General features: G+C 40.5%; 1 protein-coding gene across 1 annotated transcript in view; it reads right to left on the minus strand.

Annotated features, from left to right (window-relative positions):
• LOC107729260 (EMILIN-1-like) overlaps nt 1–16,848 on the minus strand; it is a 36,154-nt gene that overhangs the window by 4,228 nt on the left and 15,078 nt on the right. The window contains exons 2-7 of the mRNA XM_016539705.1: nt 13,541–13,663; nt 10,649–10,860; nt 9,035–9,574; nt 5,693–7,291; nt 4,107–4,223; nt 1,429–1,446 (exon numbers count right to left, since the gene is read on the minus strand). Coding sequence (XP_016395191.1) covers nt 1,429–1,446; nt 4,107–4,223; nt 5,693–7,291; nt 9,035–9,574; nt 10,649–10,860; nt 13,541–13,663 — 2,609 coding nt within the window. The remainder of the gene's footprint in view (nt 1–1,428; nt 1,447–4,106; nt 4,224–5,692; nt 7,292–9,034; nt 9,575–10,648; nt 10,861–13,540; nt 13,664–16,848) is intronic.

Genomic DNA, 16,848 nt, shown 5'->3' on the forward strand with positions numbered 1-16,848 from the left:
AATTGTTAATTTTGTTATGATAGTATGTCCTTTTAGCAGTGGAGACATTAGCAGAGAAGGAAGAGAGGAGTGACTGATACACATTAAGGTCAGTAGTATTTTTTGATTTGCGCCACACCCTTTCAGCAGCCCTTAGCTTAGAACGATGTTCGCGGAGAACATCAGACAGTCAAGGGGCAGAAGGGGTGGTACGGGCTGGTCTGGAAGACAAGGGGCAGACAGTGTCTAAACAAGATATAAGACTGGAGCAGAAAGTATCAGTAGCACTGTTAGCATCAAGAGAAGCTAACTGTTTAGGGGGAGGAAGCGAAGATGAAACCATAGCAGATAGCCGGGAGGGTGAGAGTGAGCATAGGTTACGTCGAAAGATGACATGTGGAGGGGTATGTGTTTGTCAGGAATCATGTTGAGGTTAAGAGTGAGGAGGAAGTGATCCGAGGTGTGCAGTGGAGTAACCAGAACATGATCAGTGGAGCAGTGTCGTGTGTAAATAAGGTCCAGTTTGTTGCCTGATTTGTGAGTAGCAGTAGTTGACACTCGGTTGAGATCAAAAGAGGCAAGCAGAGTGTGGAAGTCTGCAGCCAAATAGATGTAATGAAATCTGCTTTGTTTACTGCAGACTGACAAATCAATAGAAAAATAAAGTAGTGTTTTAGCAGACATAGGAAAAGTGCGCAGGTTGTTAGGATTGCGCTGCCTATAGTGTGTTATGCATGGTTTGCGAGTGGTAGTAATAGTCGGGATATGGAAACACATAGTAAGAGTTGGTCATAAAAACTGAAACAGAAGTGAAGCAAGGTGTAGAAAAGAGGATGAATCAAAAGCAATACTTATGTCCCTTGCCGGTGTCCCTGCCCATTGTAGTCACACGGTAGAATTGATGGTCTTTACACTCTTCGGTCTTCACACGAGGGCTGCCACGGTATACTAACCTTTTTTATACCCGTTTGACAAAACGGAAATTGAATTCAGCTGAACACACTTGACTGTTTATCGCAACAAAGGGCTAAGCAAGCGCATGACACTGACAAGGTATGCGATAGAGTACGAGACCAAACGCAACTTCAGCACGTCTCAACACAGTAAATGAAACAAGTGTTTCCTAGCACCGACAACTGTGCTAAACACTGAGACAAGAAATAAATACACTTACTATCTGCTTTTAACTTCCGCTGATTGACTGCTTCTCTCAAAGAGTATTTCTTTACACTGTCTTGTGCTAGCACTTGCAGTACGTCTCAACACAGTCAACACAGTAAGCGTTTCCTCCAAGCGACAACTGAACTTGTAAATGTGTAAACAAATTTACACGTATCTCACGTATCTCACGTCTTCATTTCAGACATTGGCAGTGGCACACATCAAAATAACCTCAGTGTTTGACTAAGATATGGCTGCTAAAAAATGAAAAACAAATTAAATACATACCTCGCTCTCCTCTGAGACCTAAAATAGGAGAAAGCAAAATGTGAGTAATTTTAAAAAATATGGGGCAAGTGCCAAATAATAAGAAATGTCTAGTTCACCCAAAAATTTAAATTGTGATTGTGAAATTTACTCATCCTCATGTCATTCCAATCTTGTTTTTTTTATCCATGCTAAGCCAAGCTCCAAAAAGCACCATGAATAAGTTAACAATGACAAAATATTTCTGGGTGAACATTTCCACTATTACTTTAACCAACATGACAAAATGAATGAACAAAAACAAGGTTTCTCACCAGGAGGTCCTTTTGGCCCAGGTAAGCCCGGAATACCTGGTGGTCCATCATTACCTGGAGGTCCCTGTGGACCTGGGAGCCCTCTTTCTCCTTGCGGACCTGGTGGTCCAGGTAAACCTATAATCAGAAAAGAAGAAATTAAAAGAGTTTGTCTCTTTTCATATACATCAGGGTTTTGAAAATTCCAAAACTGAATAATCATTTCCTATTGAAAGTGTGTGAATTTAAATTGAATGGGCACACCCCAGTGGAAGTTAAATAGGAATTTGAAATGGAATGACAGCAAGAGAAGTTTGCTGAATTGTAATTCAAAGACATTCAACAAAGTAATTGCTTTATGAATCAAAATATCTAGTATCCATTTCAGTTCAGAATGGTGTACAACCCTGATATCCATTAAAATATAAGAGCTATATTAGTTACGGTTGCTGGACATTTAGAATATGTTCTTACAGGCTGCAATATTAGTAAGTTAAAAACATAAACTAATTTCAAGCACTTAAGTCAGACCTAAGTCGTTCTCAGTTAAGCTCTGGAACTCCTTGAGGATGTGGACCATTGAGGAATTGAGTCTCTTGATCTTGCCGTGGATATCATCCAGATGTGTGTTCTGGAGGATCTCAATGAACCCGCTGTGTGAGATCACTGTGTTGTTTAGCCCACTGACACAGTTCCACAGGCTAGACACGTGTTTGTTCAGGCCTTCTTTGATCTTCTGGAGATTGTCTGAGACAGAGTCAAGCCGACCACAAACCACTTCGAGTTTAGAGAGCCTCTTATCCAGACCATCGCCAGTCCTCTTGCAGTCACCCATCTCGACCACAAAGTTGTTACCAAAGCGGCGTACATCTCGGTCAACGTTGTCAAAGCGTATCCTGCTATCCTCTATGTGTTCTGTCATTTCCTGCTGGATCTTGTCAATTTCAGAAATGATTTTGTCTTTGGTGTTTCCAAGGTCGGTGATAACACTGTCGTGTTTCTGGACCACATGCTCAAGACCTTTTAGAGTGTCATTGATGGAGCTGAAGGTTAAGATGACTTCAGACAGTTCTCCCTGAATTGACCTGAGGTCACCGGTATTACTGCTGATGACACTGTGTCCATCCAGTGGTTTCTGTGGGTCATCCAGGTGACCTGTTCCTGATTCCGTTCCTGTAGGAGTATTCAGGGTGATCTTGCATTGACCACTGCATTTCTGTACCTCCTTTCTCAACTGATCCATTTTGCCCTGCAAACCGGAGCAAACGTCCACACAACCCGAGTCAATTTTACCTTTAATGTAATTCATTTCCTTCTGCCATCTGTCCATGGAATGGTTTGTGATGTTCTTGAGTTTCTTTAGGTCATCTTCCACTGTGCTGCACACGTTACAGTTCTCAATCTCCATGACAATCCTGTTAAAGTGTTCCCCATTGTCTCCAGTCAGTGCTTTGATCTTGCGAACATCATGGCTGAGGTTAATGACCCTATCTTCAAGAGAATCACCAGACACCGAGAGATCCTTAAGTCGTGTGTCAAACCTCTTGATCTCATCTTCATTTGCAATGACTCTCCACTCTAAAGACTTCACCGTCTCTCCAGAGCTCGGACTACCACCGGTTGGACTAGACCCAGAACTTGAGCCTGAGCATCCAGAGCATTCGCTTAACACTGTTTATCACAACAAAGGGCTAAGCAAGCGCATGACACTGACAAGGTATGCGATAGAGTACGAGACCAAACGCAACTTCAGCACGTCTCAACACAGTAAATGAAACAAGTGTTTCCTAGCACCGACAACTGTGCTAAACACTGAGACAAGAAATAAATACACTTACTATCTGCTTTTAACTTCCGCTGATTGACTGCTTCTCTCAAAGAGTATTTCTTTACACTGTCTTGTGCTAGCACTTGCAGTACGTCTCAACACAGTAAACAAAACAAGCGTTTCCTCCAAGCGACAACTGAACTTGTAAATGTGTAAACAAATTTACACGTATCTCACTGAATTCTTGTCTTCATTTCAGACATTGGCAGTGGCACACATCAAAATAACCTCAGTGTTTGACTAAGATATGGCTGCTAAAAAATGAAAAGCAAATTAAATACATACCTCGCTCTCCTCTGAGACCTAAAATAGGAGAAAGCAAAATGTGAGTAATTTTAAAAAATATGGGGCAAGTGCCAAATAATAAGAAATGTCTAGTTCACCCAAAAATTTAAATTGTGATTGTGAAATTTACTCATCCTCATGTCATTCCAATCTTGTTTTTTTTATCCATGCTAAGCCAAGCTCCAAAAAGCACCATGAATAAGTTAACAATGACAAAATATTTCTGGGTGAACATTTCCACTATTACTTTAACCAACATGACAAAATGAATGAACAAAAACAAGGTTTCTCACCAGGAGGTCCTTTTGGCCCAGGTAAGCCCGGAATACCTGGTGGTCCATCATTACCTGGAGGTCCCTGTGGACCTGGGAGCCCTCTTTCTCCTTGCGGACCTGGTGGTCCAGGTAAACCTATAATCAGAAAAGAAGAAATTAAAAGAGTTTGTCTCTTTTCATATACATCAGGGTTTTGAAAATTCCAAAACTGAATAATCATTTCCTATTGAAAGTGTGTGAATTTAAATTGAATGGGCACACCCCAGTGGAAGTTAAATAGGAATTTGAAATGGAATGACAGCAAGAGAAGTTTGCTGAATTGTAATTCAAAGACATTCAACAAAGTAATTGCTTTATGAATCAAAATATCTAGTATCCATTTCAGTTCAGAATGGTGTACAACCCTGATATCCATTAAAATATAAGAGCTATATTAGTTACGGTTGCTGGACATTTAGAATATGTTCTTACAGGCTGCAATATTAGTAAGTTAAAAACATAAACTAATTTCAAGCACTTAAGTCAGACCTAAGTCGTTCTCAGTTAAGCTCTGGAACTCCTTGAGGATGTGGACCATTGAGGAATTGAGTCTCTTGATCTTGCCGTGGATATCATCCAGATGTGTGTTCTGGAGGATCTCAATGAACCCGCTGTGTGAGATCACTGTGTTGTTTAGCCCACTGACACAGTTCCACAGGCTAGACACGTGTTTGTTCAGGCCTTCTTTGATCTTCTGGAGATTGTCTGAGACAGAGTCAAGCCGACCACAAACCACTTCGAGTTTAGAGAGCCTCTTATCCAGACCATCGCCAGTCCTCTTGCAGTCACCCATCTCGACCACAAAGTTGTTACCAAAGCGGCGTACATCTCGGTCAACGTTGTCAAAGCGTATCCTGCTATCCTCTATGTGTTCTGTCATTTCCTGCTGGATCTTGTCAATTTCAGAAATGATTTTGTCTTTGGTGTTTCCAAGGTCGGTGATAACACTGTCGTGTTTCTGGACCACATGCTCAAGACCTTTTAGAGTGTCATTGATGGAGCTGAAGGTTAAGATGACTTCAGACAGTTCTCCCTGAATTGACCTGAGGTCACCGGTATTACTGCTGATGACACTGTGTCCATCCAGTGGTTTCTGTGGGTCATCCAGGTGACCTGTTCCTGATTCCGTTCCTGTAGGAGTATTCAGGGTGATCTTGCATTGACCACTGCATTTCTGTACCTCCTTTCTCAACTGATCCATTTTGCCCTGCAAACCGGAGCAAACGTCCACACAACCCGAGTCAATTTTACCTTTAATGTAATTCATTTCCTTCTGCCATCTGTCCATGGAATGGTTTGTGATGTTCTTGAGTTTCTTTAGGTCATCTTCCACTGTGCTGCACACGTTACAGTTCTCAATCTCCATGACAATCCTGTTAAAGTGTTCCCCATTGTCTCCAGTCAGTGCTTTGATCTTGCGAACATCATGGCTGAGGTTAATGACCCTATCATTAAAATATAAGAGCTATATTAGTTACGGTTGCTGGACATTTAGAATATGTTCTTACAGGCTGCAATGTTAGTAAGTTAAAAACATAAACTAATTTCAAGCACTTAAGTCAGACCTGTCAAGTCGTTCTCAGTTAAGCTCTGGAACTCCTTGAGGATGTGGACCATTGAGGAATTGAGTCTCTTGATCTTGCCGTGGATATCATCCAGATGTGTGTTCTGGAGGATCTCAATGAACCCGCTGTGTGAGATCACTGTGTTGTTTAGCCCACTGACACAGTTCCACAGGCTAGACACGTGTTTGTTCAGGCCTTCTTTGATCTTCTGGAGATTGTCTGAGACAGAGTCAAGCCGACCACAAACCACTTCGAGTTTAGAGAGCCTCTTATCCAGACCATCGCCAGTCCTCTTGCAGTCACCCATCTCGACCACAAAGTTGTTACCAAAGCGGCGTACATCTCGGTCAACGTTGTCAAAGCGTATCCTGCTATCCTCTATGTGTTCTGTCATTTCCTGCTGGATCTTGTCAATTTCAGAAATGATTTTGTCTTTGGTGTTTCCAAGGTCGGTGATAACACTGTCGTGTTTCTGGACCACATGCTCAAGACCTTTTAGAGTGTCATTGATGGAGCTGAAGGTTAAGATGACTTCAGACAGTTCTCCCTGAATTGACCTGAGGTCACCGGTATTACTGCTGATGACACTGTGTCCATCCAGTGGTTTCTGTGGGTCATCCAGGTGACCTGTTCCTGATTCCGTTCCTGTAGGAGTATTCAGGGTGATCTTGCATTGACCACTGCATTTCTGTACCTCCTTTCTCAACTGATCCATTTTGCCCTGCAAACCGGAGCAAACGTCCACACAACCCGAGTCAATTTTACCTTTAATGTAATTCATTTCCTTCTGCCATCTGTCCATGGAATGGTTTGTGATGTTCTTGAGTTTCTTTAGGTCATCTTCCACTGTGCTGCACACGTTACAGTTCTCAATCTCCATGACAATCCTGTTAAAGTGTTCCCCATTGTCTCCAGTCAGTGCTTTGATCTTGCGAACATCATGGCTGAGGTTAATGACCCTATCTTCAAGAGAATCACCAGACACCGAGAGATCCTTAAGTCGTGTGTCAAACCTCTTGATCTCATCTTCATTTGCAATGACTCTCCACTCTAAAGACTTCACCGTCTCTCCAGAGCTCGGACTACCACCGGTTGGACTAGACCCAGAACTTGAGCCTGAGCATCCAGAGCATTCGCTTAACCTTCTGTCTATAAAGGATGTTGTATTCTCAAGCCGAGATAGGCGCTTATCAAGATCAAATACAGTTTCTTTAACAAGTCCAATATCAAGGTCCATGTCATTAATCCTGTATTCCTGGTCAAGAATACGATTATTGAATTCATTGCGAAGATTTCTGAGTTCCTGCTGGAATGAGTCCCGTATGTTAGTCTCCATGTAAGCACAGTTTTCCTCTGCCTTCTGGACAGTGTTGTTGAGCTGTCTCTCCAGGTCTTTTAGATTATTATTGAAAAAGTCTTCTGGCATTATAGGAACTTGTCCATGTTCATCTTTGACTCCAAAATTTCTACCACCTCCAAATCCTCCTAGTTCCCTATTCAGACGATCCTGAAGCTTGCCGTAGGCCTCTGACGTTGAGCTTATCTTCCTGTCCATGTCATTAAGTCGTCTACTGAGGTTTGTCACAGTGTCGCAGCAGCCTTGAGACCGGCTGTGTACAACCCTGATATCCATTAAAATATAAGAGCTATATTAGTTACGGTTGCTGGACATTTAGAATATGTTCTTACAGGCTGCAATATTAGTAAGTTAAAAACATAAACTAATTTCAAGCACTTAAGTCAGACCTAAGTCGTTCTCAGTTAAGCTCTGGAACTCCTTGAGGATGTGGACCATTGAGGAATTGAGTCTCTTGATCTTGCCGTGGATATCATCCAGATGTGTGTTCTGGAGGATCTCAATGAACCCGCTGTGTGAGATCACTGTGTTGTTTAGCCCACTGACACAGTTCCACAGGCTAGACACGTGTTTGTTCAGGCCTTCTTTGATCTTCTGGAGATGGTCTGAGACAGAGTCAAGACGACCACAAACCACTTCGAGTTTAGAGAGCCTCTTATCCAGACCATCGCCAGTCCTCTTGCAGTCACCCATCTCGACCACAAAGTTGTTACCAAAGCGGCGTACATCTCGGTCAACGTTGTCAAAGCGTATCCTGCTATCCTCTATGTGTTCTGTCATTTCCTGCTGGATCTTGTCAATTTCAGAAATGATTTTGTCTTTGGTGTTTCCAAGGTCGGTGATAACACTGTCGTGTTTCTGGACCACATGCTCAAGACCTTTTAGAGTGTCATTGATGGAGCTGAAGGTTAAGATGACTTCAGACAGTTCTCCCTGAATTGACCTGAGGTCACCGGTATTACTGCTGATGACACTGTGTCCATCCAGTGGTTTCTGTGGGTCATCCAGGTGACCTGTTCCTGATTCCGTTCCTGTAGGAGTATTCAGGGTGATCTTGCATTGACCACTGCATTTCTGTACCTCCTTTCTCAACTGATCCATTTTGCCCTGCAAACCGGAGCAAACGTCCACACAACCCGAGTCAATTTTACCTTTAATGTAATTCATTTCCTTCTGCCATCTGTCCATGGAATGGTTTGTGATGTTCTTGAGTTTCTTTAGGTCATCTTCCACTGTGCTGCACACGTTACAGTTCTCAATCTCCATGACAATCCTGTTAAAGTGTTCCCCATTGTCTCCAGTCAGTGCTTTGATCTTGCGAACATCATGGCTGAGGTTAATGACCCTATCTTCAAGAGAATCACCAGACACCGAGAGATCCTTAAGTCGTGTGTCAAACCTCTTGATCTCATCTTCATTTGCAATGACTCTCCACTCTAAAGACTTCACCGTCTCTCCAGAGCTCGGACTACCACCGGTTGGACTAGACCCAGAACTTGAGCCTGAGCATCCAGAGCATTCGCTTAACCTTCTGTCTATAAAGGATGTTGTATTCTCAAGCCGAGATAGGCGCTTATCAAGATCAAATACAGTTTCTTTAACAAGTCCAATATCAAGGTCCATGTCATTAATCCTGTATTCCTGGTCAAGAATACGATTATTGAATTCATTGCGAAGATTTCTGAGTTCCTGCTGGAATGAGTCCCGTATGTTAGTCTCCATGTAAGCACAGTTTTCCTCTGCCTTCTGGACAGTGTTGTTGAGCTGTCTCTCCAGGTCTTTTAGATTATTATTGAAAAAGTCTTCTGGCATTATAGGAACTTGTCCATGTTCATCTTTGACTCCAAAATTTCTACCACCTCCAAATCCTCCTAGTTCCCTATTCAGACGATCCTGAAGCTTGCCGTAGGCCTCTGACGTTGAGCTTATCTTCCTGTCCATGTCATTAAGTCGTCTACTGAGGTTTGTCACAGTGTCGCAGCAGCCTTGAGACCGGCTGAGGTCTCGGCGTAAACCATCAAGAGTCTGGCGGTGACGCTGGTCCATGGCGTTAATCTGCTTTTCCAGAGCCAAGATCCTCTCCCGATCTTGTTGCTGTTGTCGTCTCAAGTCTTCCACTCCAGATTGACAGGCAGAACAGGAAAGAGTCACTCGACGTTCAAGCTCTCTGAGGATTTCCTCCTTCAAGGTGTTGAACCCGCTTCCTCCTACTCCTCCAATGTCTAGATCGTTGCCTCCACCCTTTCCATTCACGAGGTGGTTATTGATGCTGACTAGAGTCTTGTCATGAGCTTGAGTACGGTTGTCCAACTGATCAAGCTTGGTCTGAATGTTATGGATGGTCTCTTTCATTTCAGGCTGGGCTGCATCAGCTGGTGTTTTGCCACTATTAAAACCTGGTTTACGCATTTCCTCTTGGAATTTTTCATTCATGCCACGCAGAGTTGACTGCAGGCCAGTTAGGTCTTTGGTCAACTTCTGGATTTTGTCCTCCAGTTGTTTCATCTTGTCATTGTCACCTTTCCCTAGGCAAAGATCAGAATCAGAATGAGCTTTATTGCCAGGTATGTTTACACATACGAGGAATTTTTTTTCGTGACAGATCAAACACAATGGTAATTTTAAAGGGCTAGTTCACCCAAAAATGAAAATTCTGTCATTAATTACTCACCCTCACGTTGTTCCAAACCTGTAAGACCTTTGTTCATCTTTGAAACACAAATTAGGATATTTGTGATGAAATCCGAGAGCTTTCTGACCCTGCATAGACATGCAACGACCACGTTTAAGGCCCACAAATGTAGTAAGGACATCGTTAAAATAGTTCATGCGACATCAGTGGTTCAACCTTAATTTTATGAAGCTACGAGAATACTTTTTGTGCGCAAAGAAAACAAAAATAATGACTTTATTCAACAATTTCTTCTCTTCTGTGTCAGTCTTTGGCAAGCATTCATGACAGTACCACGACGCATGTGCACATTGCGCACAAAAAGTATTCTCATAGCTTCATAAAATTAGGGTTGGATCACTGATGTCACATGAACACTGATGTTTCTGGGCCTTGAATATGATAGTTCCGATGCTGTCTATGCAGGGTCAGACAACTCAAAATATCAAAAATATCTTAATTTGTGTTCCGAAGATGAATGAAGGTCTTACGGGTTTGGAATGACATGAGGGTGAGTAGTTACTGACAGAATTTTAGTCAGTAGCTAATTAAAGATTAGCAATAGTTTGGCAGACACATAATTCACAGTCTTGTCAACTCTGACAATGAAAGCATTGCTCCAGTGGCCAGTTTTAATGTTTCAGAGGATTTCTATAAAGCCTCAGTTATATTTGGATATTTAACAGTGCTTTAAAGATGCAGAAGATGCAGATATGGACGTATCGAGCACATCAACAAGGCCAGACATTGTTAGACAACTGCGTGAGCAAATACAGCCAACAAAGACATCCAAATATAACCAATGGGTTTTGGTATTCTCCAAAATTAAAAACAGTCAGTGAGAGACTTTTTGGTGCAACATACTGTTAACATTTTATTGAGAAGATTTGCAGCTCAGTCTGAGGGCCATGAGAAAACATTGGCTTACCATTCCCTCCGCTCTGTCCATGACCGGTATTAGTTCCAGTTTGTCCTGGTTGTGGTCTAGGCCAAGGTCTGCTTGTTGAGATCTGAGTATCAGATCCCCCGTTTGGTCCATCATTACAGTCTTCTCCACTATATCCATGGCAACACTTCCACTCCATTTCTGTTACCATTTTGTAAGACACCTTGTATCTGGGCCTCATATAGGTCCTGTACCTATAAAACACACGAAAACCACTTGAATGAAAGCTTGAAATTTCCTAGTTTGGACACTGTTCCAATCAATCTTGCCAATCTTGCCAAGTATTTCCTAACTTGCAATGTTTAGTTTGAATTGTGAAATACATGGGACTGAGAAACAAACAAACAATACAATACAAATTATATGCTGTTACAAATTACAAAGAATACAATCAATCAGTACAATCTAAAACAACAAAAACTATCCAGGCCTAGTACATGCATTACCTTACAATTCACCATTCTGTATATTGTCTAATATATTCAAGCAGTCTCTCACTTTAAACAAACTGATCCCTTCTGGGAACAATGTTGTGTTGCAACACTCTCTAGTAAACAAATTAGTTTCTGCTCATCGCTGTCAGAGCGAGACCCACACATGCCGACATACACTTGAAAAACAAAGGCTGTATTGCTGGACTGAGTTTTTGGTCTAAGAATAGAGGAAGACATACATACCATATACGTTTCAAAATTAATTCTCAGCACATTCATATGACTTTTGCTAGTTGCCACACAGACATATGCTGGCCAGCTGTATAAACCCTTGTTTAATGAAAGGCTGGATTATGGTAGAAACAGTGCACATCCTTAGATATGGCATTCAATGTATGGGATCTTTTTGTATGTTTTATCATCCAGAAACCATAAATCTACATGCTGAAGTTTAATACTTATAGTTAAGGGTTTTAAAAAACATTTTTAAGAGAGAACTGTAGTATAAGGCCATCTCATTAGAGCCATTTTATTTATGTTGTAATTCTGACCAGTAGTCTAGGTCTCAAGTTCACTGTGTCATTCGAATAAACAAATACATATAGTAAAACATCCTTGAAAACAGCCTTGAACCTGTACATCAGCAACATTAAAATGTGGAATAGGAAAATTTCAGCATTTCTTTTTTTCCCAGGACTTCTGGTTACAGTTCTTAAGCCACTGAATTCTTGTCTCCACACTCTGTTTGTTCCATGACCCCCGTGAGAAGAAAAAGAGGGGGAAAAGGGGTCACCATACTCTACTGGGTGAGTGTAAAAATAAATGGTGGTATTTTAGTAGGTTTTAAGCTTAATTCCTGTGGCGCGCTGGTTGTAGAGCTTGGAATGGCGTGCCACCTCATTCCATACATAGTGGTGTGTGTGTGTGTGCTGAATCTAAAGGAGTTGGATTAAGCTTTTCCAGCTGGAGTTCAGTACGTTTCCAGCAACTGAAAACCACCTTACAATTGCACACACTTACTAATCCTAGCATCCTCAAACTACATTCGGTTTATCTCCATTTGTTGACATTAGGTTTACTTTGTAAACACAATGTTTTTAGTATGTCTTAGACTTTAATGACTCATAATTCCAGTAAAATGTGATGTGGTATATGTTCTAGTGTCTATGAATGTTATGATAGCTTTCAACATCTGTTTCCTGGCTGAAGTTAGTTGGTGTAGTACATAATGGTTCCCCTTATTTAGAGTGCACTAAATAAAGGCCAGAAAAACAGACTTGCTTTTACCTCAAATGCTCTGACTGTTTTGAAGTCCGATAGGTGCATGTTTATATCAACAAACAGATACATAATATGGATGTGCTTAGGTGACATGGTAAAGTAACATACAACTAGCATAAACCTAAATAACATACAGCAAATGGTACACAACTTTGGGGCCTGTTTCATGCCACAAGCAAAAACAGACTGTTTATTTTGCTGCCTATGTTAGCAAGTTACATCATTCATACTGTTTGTGTAAACATTACGGTTGGGTTGCACCAGTCGTTCGTAAGTTCTTAAATTGGAACACAAAATCCACATTAGAGACTTGGTGACTACTAAGATAGTGTTTGTAAGCTCTGTACTTAATTTGGTTGCACCATTTGTTCTTTAGGCAGATTGTAACTAGTAGGCGCTGTAAAATAATGCATATTCATATAATATGACGCTTACCTTCAGTCATCCAGTAGCAGCCTTCAAATTTGTAAGCAGAAGTGCTCTGAATTTCTGTTAATCCTGGTAAGGTTAATTTTGCTTTCTGTTACTTACGGTTTCCACTGAAATACGATACTTATAAGTATTTCACATAACATTTAGAAACTGTATTTTAAATGAATGAGCAAAATATAAACAAATACTGACACAAATGTTGTAACTTAGTGTCCCTCTATGTTGCAACTTTGTAACACAACTGATGCAACTGACCCATAGAGACAACAATTTCGCCACTATTATGCTTTGACTGTGTTAGCTGGCTTCTAAGCAGCCCAGGCTGGTAATTAGCTGGTCTTAGCCACCTGTTACAGAGAAATACTGCTTTAGGTAGCTGGTTTGTTGCTGGACCAAAAATGGTGTACCAGCTTGAAGCATTGAATATCATTTTGGACCAGCTACCATGGTCCAAAACATAGCTAACATAAATTTTCCAGCAGTGCTATAGCCTTTAATGAGGCAACATAAAATGGAGCCGATTACTAATTGTTTGGAAAAAGACATCTGTTGGGCTTGATGCTTTGACAGGCACACAAACAACACTTTTTATTCAATAAATCTACTGTATACTGAATATACTGATAACCGTTGTATAATTTATGGAAGGTATGACAAATAAAACAAAGATTTAACATTTTAGAGAGAGAAAACAACAGTCCAATATGGATAAAAGGGAAACACTTACACTACAACACGGGCGCACTGAATGCCCCAGGAACATGGCTGATAGTCAGGCTTCACGTAAGTCTCCACTCCATCTTCCACCACACAGCTCACAGACTTGGTCACCACATACGCACACCAGTTTCTGTAAAAAGAAATGAACATATAGTTAGCATACTTGTATCGTTGGTCAATGCTAATTGAATTTAGCATGGCAATTGGATATGGTAGATTTTATAACAAAGCACCATAAACCAGTCTGCCCTGTTGAAAAGTCCAATGTTACTACAATTATTTTCCAGTTTACAACTTACAATTACAATACAAAATGGTTTTCATACCACATTAGCACTCATTTGACCTTGAAAGAACTTTATAAAATGAAATACAAAAAATGACACCACTGAGTCACACAGCTGTTCAGTTTTAAAAACATGAACTAATGGAGCCCTCCAAAGGTAGTAGCAAATTTAGAGAGCTTATTCCCCTTATGTGTGCTCAAACTAGCATCTCTGTTAGATTTACAGTGATTCTCCATCAGTCTGAGATGTCCTTATGTCCCCTGGCCTCATAAATTAGCAGAAATCTGGAAATAAATATTCTCTTCGCGAGCCCTGTCTCTCACACCAACATCAACAAGCTCTGGAATCAGGCCGCTATGATCTCTCTGCTGCATGCACTGGGAATTCAAACATCTGCTGGGTTTCATGCTGACTACAGTGAGAGTAAGCTGGATGCATCACTTATCTTAGTTTCCATCCCTGTTTTGTTTCAGTCTACTAGTAAGAGCAACAAACTACGTGATTGTCAGCTGTGTACTGTATAATGCAGATGCGGTTTTCTCTTTTGCAGTTGTTCGCTCATGAATTAAGCTTAAGTTACACTTCACACTGCTGCAATAAAGATTGCCATCGATGCACATTTGACTCGTGCTGCGTTTCTTCAGAATAAGCCCACAGATTTCTTCTCAGAGGCCTCCTAAACGTGATCTCCAATGCATCTGAATCATGTTAAACCAGACAACCATGTGTGCAGCTGCCAAAAAGACAATGAATATCATTGATTCTCATTAGGATTAAACTCAGTATGGATTCCAACAAATGTGGCCCCATGCAAAAGTTTTGGTTTCTCGGCTTATCAGAAATGACAATCAAAGATTTTTGAGATGACATCAACTATTTTAATAGACAGTATTATTACCCTCCATTAATGCTTTTTTTGGTGTGTTTTTTTCCTACTGCTTTCGCTCCAAATCAGCCATGACTGCAACAAGTAACAAGCTACAGGACATTTTTTCCATCTCTTCATTTAATAAAAAATATAATGATATAAAATCAATATTATATATTACATACATTTTAAAATTATATTTTTTATATGAAATATATGAAAATAAATAACAGAAGAACACATTAATAAGTTTGTTAAATTATCCTTTAAATAAATCAAAAATAATAATGCATTAACAATATCTTCAACATCACATATTGTCTATTATATTCAGAATGATAAATACTAAAGAGTTCTCATTCGCTGATAACAGCTGTACATCTTGATATTCTTCAGAGCATTACAAATTGGTCTATATGCATATTATCCTACTTTATTTTTGACAGTTGCCTCTAAAAGGTCACTGCCAAGAATTAACCAACAGATGACCCATTCCTTTTGCAAATGCATTATGTAATAGAAGGAAGCTTGCCAACAAATGGCTTGTCATGGAAAAAACACTTAATTCTCCCACGATATCTTCCATGTGGAACGTTCTTGACCATTACCACCTGACTCCTGCTTTGATTGCACATGGTTCATCAGTGACCTACAGTGGATTTCCTGCCTCCACAGCTGCTCGGGATGCTCGCACATATTGCCAGCACAATTTCATGTTTTGGTCTTCAATATTAAACACAGATGGTGCTAGATCAGAGTAATGACATCATGATATAATCCGTGATGGCTAAACGAAAGGATGTTTATAATGAATTACAAAAGAAAATGCTGTGTTTTGACCAACAAGTACAAATCAGAATCACCTTTCAAAGAACTAAAAGAGAGTTTTGCAGCTTTTAGTCCATATCTGTTAGCTTTGAGTTCATCTATATGCTAGTGTGCTCCTAAAGATTGACAAAATTAACTTTTAGTAGGAAAAACAGATCATAAATACTCATGACTCATATCAAACTCACATATTTTTATCCAATCAAATGCTCCGTAGAATGAGAAAGTCCCTCCTCCTAAAATATCACCCGTAAATGACTAGGAAGTAGCTAATCCTAAAAGCCTATTGGCTATTTGTAATAAAATGGCATGATCCCTTCAATATTTCCCAGTCAAAATTACTATTTCAACAGGTAATACATTAAAAATGCTCACCAAATGATTTCCCATTGTCTTTTATTACAGCTAATAACTTCCACAGCTATGTTCAGTAAAATCTGCTTCCATCCATAATTGTAACGCAACAAGGTTTTGATTTCAGTGACCTGTATCTCATTTATGGTGTTAAGCGGTGGGCAATCCATTACTCAATACGTAGCCCACATAACAATACCGCATGTAATGTTAGCTGTTTATGCAAGCAGCTGTCTAGGTTTAAAGATTTTGCAAAGTTGTCAAGCTGCTCCAGCCCACCAGTATTTGTTTTTCAACTGTTGATTGGAGTGAACCAGACCACAGTATTTCCAGGCCGCTACAGCCAGCCGTGAATGATCCACATTCTTAGCGGATTTGTCATGCAGAATTTTCATTTCAGGCTGGCTTTCATCGAACACTCATGCAGCTCATGACTTTACAGAGACTCTCAACATGTTTCAGCTCCAAAAAGAATGGAAAATATGAGAGAAGACAGGAAAAGCGGACAAAACAAAGTGCATTTGGCAGCTTTACACGTATCCCGGTGTGTGTAGCCTCTCTTTGAACCAATGAGAGCTGATTCTAATATACAAAAAGTAATATTAATCCATGTGATAAGGATGTTTTCATGTTTTTCCATTACATCATTGATGTTTTCCAAAAATAAATGACTTTATAGTCATAAGTGACTGCAACAAATGGGTTTAGTAAGAGTGAAATGAAAATGTAGTCATGCAGAAACATCATGGCTTAAAGGCACAATATGTAATTTTCGCCGCTAGAGGGCGCGTATTCCAAATAAACAAATAGACAAAGGCGTAGTTTGATGACGCCGTGACTGAGTGTGGACTCATGGGAGTTGTCGTCTTCATCCTCACAGCCGATGCAATCCGACGGGACTCGGGCAGAAATCATGTTCATGGATGAGCTAATGATTTATTAACGTAGTAGAATGAAGCAGAGTGAGGCTGAAAGCCG

Source organism: Sinocyclocheilus rhinocerous, unplaced genomic scaffold (assembly GCF_001515625.1).
Source record: "Sinocyclocheilus rhinocerous isolate Xijiao unplaced genomic scaffold, SAMN03320098_v1.1 scaffold1268, whole genome shotgun sequence".
Lineage (NCBI taxonomy): Eukaryota > Metazoa > Chordata > Actinopteri > Cypriniformes > Cyprinidae > Sinocyclocheilus > Sinocyclocheilus rhinocerous.